The sequence below is a fragment of the Zeus faber genome (assembly GCF_960531495.2).
Source record: "Zeus faber genome assembly, chromosome: 8".
Lineage (NCBI taxonomy): Eukaryota > Metazoa > Chordata > Actinopteri > Zeiformes > Zeidae > Zeus > Zeus faber.
Genome location: NC_137195.1, coordinates 23,178,487 through 23,190,960, shown reverse-complemented (window position 1 = coordinate 23,190,960; position 12,474 = coordinate 23,178,487). Strand labels below are relative to the sequence as shown.

At 42.9% G+C, this 12,474-nt stretch overlaps 1 protein-coding gene across 1 annotated transcript; it reads right to left on the bottom strand.

Moving 5' to 3' along the window:
- Positions 1–1,849: 1,849 nt before the first annotated feature.
- On the bottom strand, positions 1,850–11,101 carry LOC307233512 (uncharacterized protein; the record flags this gene model as incomplete). The annotated part of the gene is made up of 10 exons (XM_080004850.1): positions 1,850–2,015; positions 2,087–2,175; positions 2,378–2,485; positions 2,788–2,818; positions 3,441–3,525; positions 4,004–4,300; positions 7,048–7,140; positions 9,255–9,401; positions 9,676–9,735; positions 11,035–11,101. The coding sequence occupies 10 exons, from the start codon at positions 11,099–11,101 to the stop codon at positions 1,952–1,954; spliced, it is 1,041 nt and encodes a 346-aa protein (XP_079860976.1). The 3' UTR covers positions 1,850–1,951.
- Positions 11,102–12,474: the final 1,373 nt, after the last annotated feature.

Below are 12,474 nucleotides of genomic sequence, written 5' to 3'. Positions count from 1 at the left end.
AACTATTTACCTTTGTCTTTGTGTTTGGGCGAAAGGTCTAAATGGGTTAAATATGAACTATCATGATTTATTCATCGAACACAGGTCCAATAATATAATCAGTCTTTCATGGATAGTTTCTTAAAAGCTTTTGAAAACCAATAAACTGTGAAACCTCTGACGAACCACAACAGCAATAACGCTATCGTTAAACAGATCATTTGCTTGACAGTGTGGAAAAGTCCAGGATTTCAGAGAAGCTGTGTGATAATTTTGTTCACTGTTCATCATTCCGTCGTGTTTTACTCTCATTCAAAACAATAATTTCTCAATGACTTGTATGTATAAGACTTAAAAAAGCATCATATGTGAAACAATATTCAAGATCTAAAGCTTGCTTCACCCCGAATGCGTATCGGCATCCGACAGACGCATCCTTAGTGGCCGGCGGATGAACTGTGCCTGAGTTTCGCGTCACAAAATATGTCAGGGAAAACAAGTTTTTCCCAGTAAAACAACAAGTAGTTTGCTCAGCTGGACGTTTACCATTTTCCATGAATGAGAGTTTAAAACTTATTTTATAGTATGTTTGCAAAGTGCAAACAAAAATAAAATAAAAAATACACACAGTTCACCTACATAAAAACGGATTTATTGATAGTGAATAATGTGACACTCAACGGTAATAATAACTAATGTTAATAATGTCATTATTCTATATACGTGACTTATTTACCTAGTGTTAAGCCCATTTCCAACGGCCCTAATGTCGAAACCAAACTTACCACGAGTTGAAAAAAAAGAACGCATCGTTCTTCTTGTCATTTGTGGTATTCGGTGTGAGGCAGGCTTAGGCGCTAGTCAACTGTAGACATGGCCTTGACTTTGTCTCGTTCGGATTGGTTCTTTTTGTTCCGTGCCGATGGTTTGGACTTGGAAACGATGGAAAAGATTACCTTAAACCATATGTCTCGGATTGGGAAGCTCTCATTCAGATCCGTATTTTCTGTTTTCTGTACATATTAGATGGAGTCTTCTTTTTGTTTACCTAGGAACGTCGAAATGATCATCAGAATATCAACCACATCAATATCAATAACACCAAATGCTCAATTCAACCAAAATTCACATACTCATCAAATATGATTCCAATAAGCGCATCGTATATGATCACTGTACAACCATATAACATCTATTTAGTGACAGCATATCTCACTTATCACTTTTGGGGCGAGGAGCTCCGTCACAACTGTGCACAATGCGAAAAATATGACTGAAGTAAACTGTGATGCTGTTGAATTTCATGATTGAGGATAAACAAATATTGATAAAATTTGTCAATTTCTTTTTTAATAAGCTGTGCTCAAAGATTTTTTATGACATTTTGATTTATTTTGTTTTAAAGTCCACTAGATGGCGCTGTGTGATAGGCGTTGTCTCATGAAGGGTAAAATCTGTCACATTATGTTAAAGTGACATTAATAACATTGACTGATGAAATGTAAGCTCATTTATGTAAAATATATGTGCTTAAAAGAATAGAGACATTCTGTTGTTAATTGTTAATTGTTTGTAAAAATTAAAGCCTCAATTTAATATTTAGCGGCGTCATCATTCTTCAGTTTTTATTATTTTGAAAGGGGGGAAACATGCATTTTCTCAAAGCACATTTGCCTCCATCATTTTCCATAAGCAGAATTTAAATTCCTAAAATCGCACATTGAGAGAGAATTTGGGAGAATCCAAAGGAGGCACAACTCCAATATTATATTGTACAGTATCTTATCTTCTGTATTAAACATTCTATATTCCTTCCTATAAACATTGAGCATCGTAAATTGAGGTATAGAGTTACCACGTCACACAATAATTGCAATATACTCAACTTTATAAACATTCACACACACACACTTTGAGAAACACTGCTTTAAAGTATCATTATTGCCATCCTGTTTAATATTGAGCTCCAGTCTCACGGCTGTTGAGTCACAGTGCTGTAGATCACAGAGGTGTCTCCAAACTCTGGATTCAAGGATCTAAGAAACAACAAACATCAAACACTTTGTAAGATGCATTTTTCATATTATTTAGTATTTATTCAACCCACCGGCTGGCTCTGTCCTGTAGGTTTGTGTTGTGGAGCTTTTGCACGGTCACTGTGGAGTAGATAACTTCTGCTTCATGAGCACTGTGGGCCTGTGGAAGAGAGGGGAACAGAGCAGAGTAGATTAGACAAAATAGATTTAATTTAAGACACACAGGACTCAACTTCACCTTCTTTCTCATTGGAAAGCAGTGAATTTTGGGAGGCATACTTGAATTTGAAGGTGATGTGGGGTTTGAACTGAGAAAATGGATGAATTAAATGAACAAAAGGATGAAGAGGTCAGCTCCTCACCGAGTCTGGGGTGGGGTGGGTCTGGGGTGGGTACAGCTCCATGTTGGCGTAGATGGCCACAGGCTGAGGATCGGGTGGAGTTAAGGGCCTGTGGGGGGCAGCTACGCTCTGATGGAGAAGTCACACATCGTTTGAGAATAAATGAGAGCATGATCTGCATTTAGGAATGGTGAATAATATTTCATATTGTTGTGGTGTAATTCACATATAATATTAGAAGTACATAAGACGGCCGCCATACAGACTACACCCACTACATTACAGAGTACAATGATAAATTAATCAATCGATCAGAAAATGAAAAAAAAAAGACATTTTTGCAACTCTTTATTTATCCTTAGACCCGGTGTCACACAGAAACCATAAGAAGAAATGTTTATGGCGTTGTACTTTCATTTACATGCACTCACTTGCTTGCTTTTATTAGTCTTCTGTTTTCTCCTGCCAAAATAAAGAAGGAAACAATGACATTTCTCCATACGCCCATGAGTCAACATTTTAGAGAAGTGGTTTTATGAAGAAAATGCAACAGTTCTGGTATTAAAAGTACTTATTTCCACATGGATTATAAAGCACCAGGCTGCAGGGCTTACACCAATGTAACACCCTCTACTTCATTCAAGAATAAATTTGTCACCTCCGTGTTGTACAAGTATACGTGAAATGGGTTACCAGAATAACCAAATTACGTATGTAGCATGATTCTTGAACCTACGTTTTGGTTCCATTCACTTACATGGAAATGGAGCAGGCTTTTTGTGATTGTGATTTTGTGATTTTTTTCTCAATCAAGCCATTTTTGTGCATCAGACATTTTTTTTAGCACACTACTTTTAGCACACTACTTTGCAGTACCTCCAAGTTATAAAAATCGTATGCATTTTTTTATGCAACAAAATATCACTACATTTAACGTCTTGAAAACCCTTAGGACCCAGCTATAGGAAAGGCATATACAGTACATTTCAAATTTGGCGAGGAATCACTATCGATTCTACAACTCAGTCACCAAAGAGGCTATTAAGCAGAAAGATCAAGAGGGTGCAACCGGGGAACCACTCACCTTAACAAGAGGAAACCAAATACCAACACAAGGGCCACAAAGACAGTGACTCCAATTCCATAAAAGACAGCGTGAGGTTGGTTTGCTGAGGAGGAAACATCATAGAGTAGAAGATTATGACCAGTCATTTTTTTCAAGATATTTTTCTCAAAAACATTTGAAATAGCCTCGAGCCATTTAAGTACACAACACTAAAAGGCACAACAAGAGTAAGGCTGAAAGGCTCCCAGTGAGCTCATGTTAGGGAACGCTACCTCATCAATGCCCGCCAATGGCTGCCAATGGCTGCCAATGGCTGCCAATGGGTGCCAATGGGTGCCAATGGGTGCCAGTGGGTGCCAGTGGGTGCCAATGGCTGCCCAAGGGTTACAATGGATGCCAATGGGTGCCAATGGGTGCCAATGGCCACCAATAGATGCCAATGGTTGCCAATGGCCGCCAATGGTTCCCAATGGGTGCCAATGGCCGCCAATGGTTCCCAATGGGTGCCAATGGCCACCTCACCAATGACCAATGCCTCCCCTGGTGGAACCACTGTTTGAGAGATGTAATATATAATTTACCAAGGTTCTCCTGTGTGTCCAGCAGCAGCTCAGTGGAGTTGTTTTCCCCAAGCGAGTTCCTCGCTTGGCAGAGGTAGTACCCTGAGTCAGATGTCTCCAGCGAGGGAAGCTTCAGCACTCGTCCTCTCCCAAACTGGACCATTGACGTAGAGTTGGAGCTGGGAGTCCCGGTTCTCCTGAACCAGGTGTAGCTACTCACCGCTGGGTTGGCAGAACTGCTGCAGGTCAGGTTCACACCGCTTCCCCGGGCGACGCTCCTCGGAGGGTCCATGGATATCGAGGTGTTCTCCGGGAGGTCTGGTTGGGTAGAGACATGGATCAAGTGTTTAGATCCAAATGGAAATATTTGAGAACGATAAAGAGAGAAAGTCATGTTTGGTATTGGAATGAGAAGGAGGATCAAGTCAAATATGTGGATCAAGGCAAGGTAGTGGAAGAAAAAGGTTGGAAGGTAGATCTTTGGCACAACTAGTGCATTTTGTATTGAATTGGGACAAAAACGTGAGCAACTTATTTGTGATTGGGGAGATATTGATCATCTTAAAGCCTAATAAGTTCAAATCACATTTTGACATTATTTATTATATTTGAAAACCATTTCAAATATAATAAATAATGTCAAAATGATGTCAAAATGTAAAAAAAAAAATTCAAATGGAGAACAGGCAATAAGAGGAAATGACAAGAAAGACAAAGTTTCAACTCGGGAGCCACTTTGAAAAATACCACTTTTTAAACTTCAATCGTTGAGTTTCCAAAGAGAGATTACATTCTTGTTAAATGCTTATTGCTTTAGATTTTTTTTGGTGTAAAGGGAATCATAAGTTCTTCTTCGATCCTTTTTTTGCAGTTGAGTGTCTATGTGTGAATAATGAAGAATAAGAGGATATGTTGTGGTTAATTATTAACCCCCACATGACAGGAAACTGATTACATGTTACACTAAAACCACCAATATTCAAGGTATATGTACTAAAAAAAACTTTTTTATTACCCATGTGATAAAAACCCATTAAGAATAGGAAAGTACCCACTGGGCCTTAGCCAAGACAAAAAATGAGAAGTGACAGGCAAGTTACAGGGAGACTTCACCCTCACACTGAGGAAGGGACAGAAAGACCAAAGAAGAAAATACAAGAAAGAGGAAGAAACACATGGGAGAGACAGAAGAATCTAAGAACAGTAGTGAGGCAGACAAATCAGGCACTCAGTCAAAAGAGGAGGAGCCAGATGACACAAACATAGAAATGGCATCACCGAACACCCAAGACCTACGACACTACCAACAAAGAGCAGCAGAGGGAGACACCAGAGCCAAGTTCAACGATAGACTGGACTATTCAAGAGTGCTGGAGGAAAGCAAATTGGATGGATACATGATCCCCCAAGGACAGGAAATAAACAAGCTCTAACTGTCATGCCCCTCACCAATGGAAACGAGACAAGAAAAAGAAGAGGAGACACTGCATCTGCAGCTGAACGGCACACTAAAGTCCCACCGTATTGAGGAAAAAAACGAAAAAGAGACAAAGACAGCCGAAATGTGGAGGCAAGATCTTTGGTTAGTGTGGGAAAGGGACGAATAACAGCTGAACAGAAGAAGCAGTACCGACGACGAGAAAGAAGGGGAAAACATGTAACCCCTAATGATCAAACCGCCTGGACGCGAATGAAGCTATGTGCTATGGTCATTTATGGACGGTAGGACTAGCGACCCGACTGACAACCCTCACCGAAGGAGCAAACAAATGGATAACAGCGTTGTAAGAAAGCACGGCAAGAGTAACACTGGCCCTGGGAGACATCAAAGCTCTGCTGATGCACGTAGTGGGGAAACATGCCACAGAAGAAATCTTCCGCTGAGCGATGTTATCAAGAGTGGTGACTGGAAATAATGCCGAAAACGTGTGTTTTGGTGGACACTGCAACCAGATATGGGCAAACTCTGAAGGATGAGGACTGTCCATCAAAGTTCCTATACGCCTTGTTGGAACACAAGTGAAAAGTGGAAAGACGAGACAGGGAGGGCCTGGAATACCAACAGCACCACACAACGACTGTTTATGCTGATGGTGAAGAAGGCGATTACCACAGGAAGTGCAGGAACGGCTAGATAATGTTGTGTGGCTGATGAAACTTGACTGGCCCATGTTCTCCGAACACATTGTCCCCTATGTGGGAAAACTGCAGGAAGAGAAGACGAGAGGCAGAGGAGCTAAACAAAAAAACTGGCTCACAAACTGACCCAACTACAGCTGGGAGAACTGAGTGAGCAGAAGAAAGAAAAGATGAAGACCCAAGCTCCCGTAATAACAACTATCCAAACCCAAAACCCTGAAGCGCCAATGCCCCATCTCCTGTGGTACACCAGGTTCCCCCTCAAACGCATGCTCCCCAGCCAGCCCCAACACCACCGAACAACCCTGCCGCAGCACCGCTCCCGCCAATTCATGTACAAGTTAACCCCACAGGGGACAACTATCGCCGCATGCAAGGTAGAGGGCGCACAATGCCACGCAGGAGGCCTATGATGCGAGGATGACCAATGCAACGGGAAGGAAGACAATTTCCCCCTGGAGCACAATACAGACGCTGGGGTGGTGGGCATATGGGGATGGTAGCTCAGGCGGTAGAGCTGGTGGTCTAGTGATCTAAAGGTTGCTGGTTCGATCCCAGGCTCCTCCTGCTAGCATGCTGTAGTGTCCTTGAGCAAGACACTTAACCCCTAATTGCTCCTGATGGCTGCGTCCGTCGGTGTTTGAACAATTGTAAGTCGCTTTGGATAAAAGCGTCTGCTAAATGTAATGTAATGTAAAGTAACTAAATAATGCATCCTGACAATGTAGCCAAACCGGCCACCTAAGAAGGGATTGCCCTACAAACCCATGGGAGAAGCAGATGACTCCCGGGGAAGGCCTACCTCCGAATTGGCAATACTAGGGGTGCCCAGAGAAGCCAGAGGGGTAAGCGATGTCACCGATCATCTCATCATAACCACAGGACGAACAGACCATACCAGTTCTAATACAAGAGGAAGAACACACCTTTATGGTAGACACAGGTGCAATGTACTCCAGTACATACTCCAGGCTCCAGTCTCCCCCTCTCCAGTTCGTCAGTCAGAACAATAGGCTTCTCTGGAAAAACACAAGTGATACCCCTCACACAGCTGGTCCCAATGCTGATCGCAGGATGCACCATAGTCGCTCCACTTATATACTCAACGAACACTCCCATCAATCTGTTGGGGAGAGACATCCTGTGCCCTCTCAAAGCTAACATCATGTGCACAGCGGACGGGCTGTATGTAGACTTTCCTAAAGATCCCCCCACAGAAATGATGCACATGATAGACCAGACTGAAACCAGTGACTGGGAGCAACCACTACTGTACTGGCTACGACTGACGCGACAAGATTCGGCGCTGCGCCAAAACTGGTGCATGTGAGAGCCATGGGTATGAGCCAAACTAGGAAGAGTCTTTGAAACACAGCTGCCCCTACACTGCATGCTCCTATATGATGGACCTCAATGCCAAACAGATTACGACGCATGTTGGAAAGAGCTAATCAACGGCAAACACTATCAGCCAGGACCTATACATCGGGCCCCAAGGTGCGCTGTAACACTGCCACCAGAACTAGAGCCCAGCCAGACTAAACAAAATGCTGACAGGGGCTCATTTTTTGACACCGCCAGTTATAAGAATCCCATATTACGTGGTTTTTCCTTTTGTGAAGTAAGGGGACATGAACTTAGATAAGTTGTCGCACACAACACCCCAGCCCTTAATAACATGGAAGGTTTCATGCAATGTAAAACTGAAACGTAGTTCCACAATATTTCCACCACAGCCTATATCACACTGTGCTCCATCACAGAAAAGGCACGGATCAAATGTCAACCTCTAGCAACAAATGGGGGCCATGTTGTATACAATTTAAATAGGACAGCCATAAGCCAATACCGACTGCCTGACTTCTCTAACCAAACTCTCCCCCTGGCTGACATGTTCTGGCTGTGTGAGAAAAACTTGTGTCCCAGTTCCAGCCTAACTGGACAGGAATTTGCGCCCCATTTATGTTAACAGGACAATTAACAATACTAGCCCCTCCACCGGAGCAACCAAGTACAAGGAGCAACTACTAGATTCTCATGTATACTTTGCGTTTAACCAAGAGCCTTATGGCGTACCCAATGACCATCAGGTAATAGGCAAGGATTGGATAGTGTCGACAAGTCGCAGGCTCGATTCCCATGTACGGACAGGCGGTAAATACTCAGTATTGAGCTCGCAACAGCAGATGGGTTAATTACTTGTGGTATTATCAACAGCGCTTTATAAACCACACTATACAGACTTTAGAGGGAGTGAGAGAACAACTGCAGCCGTTTCCCTTATGATCCTGCAAAACAGATTTGCTATAGAAACATTACTTGCCGAAGATCAGGGGGTGTGTAAATCGTGGGAGACAAATGTTGGACAGACATTCCCATGCATGCAGGTGAAGGAGGCAATCTCACTGAAGCATTGAAGAAATTGAAACAACTGAGGAAGGAACATGTTCAACATTCCAATTGGAACACACAGGCCACGATTTTTAAAAGAGATTTTTAAAATTTCCATATTATGGAAGTTTTTACAAAACCTATCGTGACCCACGGTTCTCAAAGCTGTAGGGATTGGTATTGGTTTAATTCTGTTAGTAGTAATGATAACTTCTTGTTGTGCAGTCCCACTGATTAGTGTTATGGTTAAGAAAACGACGAAGGCTTTAACAGGCCAGTTCCCCATGCACATAGAAGGAACACATGCAGACATCTACCACCCGTATAACCTCCCTACTAACACCCAGATGTGCGACCACAGATCAGACAGACCCCTACCCCCCATATAACATCCCCACCACCACCCAGGCATGCAAACACACAAGTCAGACGGATCACTACCACTTATACAGTGTTCCCACTAACAACCAACCATGTCAACCCCTATACATGTCTATGGAAGAGCCCGTACAGCGGCAGATTGTATAGTCACGACACCACTAACTCTGCTATTGTTTTAATAGATAATCACGGCAGACGGCTACAACTGGATGGACACCTATGATCACCATCCCGCCCCATACATACTGCCCCCTACTATGCCCACTCCTGTGAAACCAGAATGCTAACCCCGCACCAAAAGCTCAATTCATGACCGTTGACACCCTCTCATTCAGGCCTTTTGATAGTTCCCCCTTCAAACCTTTCATGCTCCCCCGGAATGTCCCTCTGGAAATCCAGTGGCCCCAAAAACAGAGTTTTCCCACAGTTTCCCACAGTTTTTCCTTTTGGGTGTGGTTCCCAAGGAACCACACCAGTAACACCCCAGTAACAAGACTGTGATCGGTTCCTTGGGAACCACCCCCAAAGGGAAAAACTCCCCGGTAATAAGACTGTGATTGGTTCACACCCCACAAGACTGTGATTGGTTCCTTGGGACCCATCCTTAAAGGGAAAAACTCCCCGGTAACCAGAGTGTGATAGGTTCTTTTGAACCACCCCAAAAGGAAAGGCTCCCCGGTAACAGTACTGTGATTGGTTCACACCCCACAAGACTGTGATTGGTTCCCTGAACTGAAAGGGGCAGGGAAGAACTCCCTAGTAACAAGACTATCAATGGTTACCTGCACTGAAAGGGGCAGAGAAGAACTCCCTAGTAACAAGACTATAATTGGTTTCTGGCACTGAAAGGGGCAGGACATGGGAATATAACAAGGTCCAAAAGATCGGTTTGTTATTCGATTTTCTGGTGCCACTCAAAGTTTATAGCTGTACATGATGCTCAGATACACAATAAACCTTTTCGCAGACTGTTCAGTTTCAGTGTTTTTTCTTCCAAGTTTTTGAGGGCAGAGCAGAAAGAAACTTCGTCCAGAGATCCAGACTTTTTACTGGCCCAAGTCTGGACCTTCATGATCAAGACAGATACATACGCTTAATTCACACTATATGCATTCCAAAATGGAAAAATAAGTAATAAGAGTAATAAACAGCTCACCAAAATTAAAGAAATTAAAATAAAATAAGTAATTAAGTAATAATGAACATCACATCTAACATACCTAAAAAAATAAACATCTAAAATATGAGCTGAGCAATGTGCAAAGTAACAAATGGAAATGTATTATTACAATGACAGCAAGGGTGGGGGGGGGGGGGGCAATGCAACCATGCTTCCCATTTGGTTTTGTCCCTTGTTACAAGATGGGTTCCATACAGTTTCAACGTTTAATTCTTAAAGCGCATTCCATGTTTTTCCGTTTAGAAAAGTTACATGAAAGTATCTCCTGAAGGTTGTCACATCCCATCAAATGCCGTGGCACGCAAATTGCCTAAATTTAGCCAGTACTTTAAGGCCACATTAGTGACAGTAACGTCAATGAATTTTAATTTGTCCCTTTTTAGTAGTTTACTACAACTTGATTCTGATCATAAATCATGCAATGTTTGCTTTAAGAACGCTGATGGAAAAGTACAGGAAAGGTCAGAGGGAGTTGCACTGCATCTTTGGAGATTTACAGAAAGCAATGATAGGGGGCCGAGAGAGGAAGTGTGGTATTGCATGAGGAAGTCGGGGGTGGCAGAGAAGTACGTAAGAGTGGTACAGGATATATATGAGGGCAGTCAGACAGTAGTAATGTGTGCAATAGGCGTGGCGAAGGCATTCAAAGTGGAGGTGGGATTAGCTCTGAATGCATAAAACATAATAATTACAACTGGGTCCGACAGGCGCCCAAAAATCATTTTTCCAGCACAAAATCATGGGAAAGGCGCGGCTGTAAAACAGTGGATAATTTTTTTGAGCATCACAACCCCTGTGACCTGGAAGTTTCCCGGTTTGGCCAGTGGAAGTCTCTGGTGCGCATGATCTATGGGCGCCGTGGCCGGTGGGGAATTATCCAAGCTCTGGGTGACTGACTCGGTGACTCGAAAACCCGAGTCTCTTCCGTGAGCGACTCATACGAACTCGAAAAATGTCATACCTCCCCTCACCACAACAGAGCCATAAGATCCCTCCAAAGAGCCGCAATTCCCATCACTAGAGCTCATGTTGCATTTGCTCGGCAGAACGGTCTGGCCTTCCTGTGATTTAAACAGATTTTCACCCGACCGGTTCGGGCCGGTCACAACCGTTTATCTAATATGGGACGGGTTTCGATACAATTACTATGTAGAGGAGAGCCGTTGAGGCATTTTCGTAAACAACCAAGTTGGCTGCTGCTGACGTGGGACGGTCCGTTGAATCCGCTATCGCGACCGTATTAAACTAACTGGAGGGTTTATTTTCTCTAAAAAGCTTTTGTTGATAAGAAAGATGTGTTTGCTGTACTTCGACAGGATTTGCTAAAAGTTCAATACACCAACTCACTCTCTCAGCGCTACGTAACACGTTTCGCTGCTCTGATTGGCTGTAGGTCTATCCAAAGCTCTGATTGGTTGTAGTTCTATGTCATTAAGTGCAGAGACATTTTGGTCTCAGTTAGAATTGTCATTTAGCTTTGTTTGCCAGAAAGATCTAGGCTACCAAGAGTTACCTAGAGAGTAAACAATGGTTATTGTTTACTAGCCAAGATTGCATTGAGCGAGGTCATAGGCGTAGATTTCGGCGGGGACGCAGGGGACACATCCCCCTTGATATTTAGAACTTGTGCATGTGCCCCATCCCCAATAAAAACTATGTTGTCTTTTCCTTTACATAAATAAAGACATTTCCACCATAAATGTATGCAGAAAAGGCACAAATTGGTGCATAAAAATTGTACCGTCTGACTATATGGTGCGTTCAAAACCATCGGATAATCCCACTCACACTGAACATCCAGGGGTGCAGGGACAGACATGGAGGCCACCTGCCCTGTGATTCCGCACTGGTAGCTCCCAGCATCCTCTACCCTGGCCTTGAACCTTGTTCTGGGGACCGGCAGTCCGTCTCGGAGCCACATGATCTGATTCGAGGACAACAGCTGGGGGCATTGTGTCCAGCAGGTCAGACCCACCCTCTCTCCCCGTTTCACAGTGGTAGGAGCCACAGTCGCTATCAGCTCTGGATTTGGGGATAGAACCACGAATCATCAGAATCCCACAGAATCACAAAAAACAACAACAATGGGAATATGAATCAAATGTACCTTTTAACTCTTTCACTTTAGAACTAAGCTATGGAGGGAAATAATGATTGGAATTAATTTCTAATATGTACCAATTTCTTCATTCAACTGAATTTTTGCCTGTCTATTCTTTTTACTTAGTATTTGATTGCCCTCTATTCATGTAAAGCACTTTGAGATGCATGTTGTGTATGAAAGGTGCTATACAAATAAACAATATAAAGGGTTATTATTGTAATTATTATTAGGATTATTATTATTATTAGGGGTCCAGCACACCAAACATATATGAAGTGTCGTTGGATTTTAGGCAGT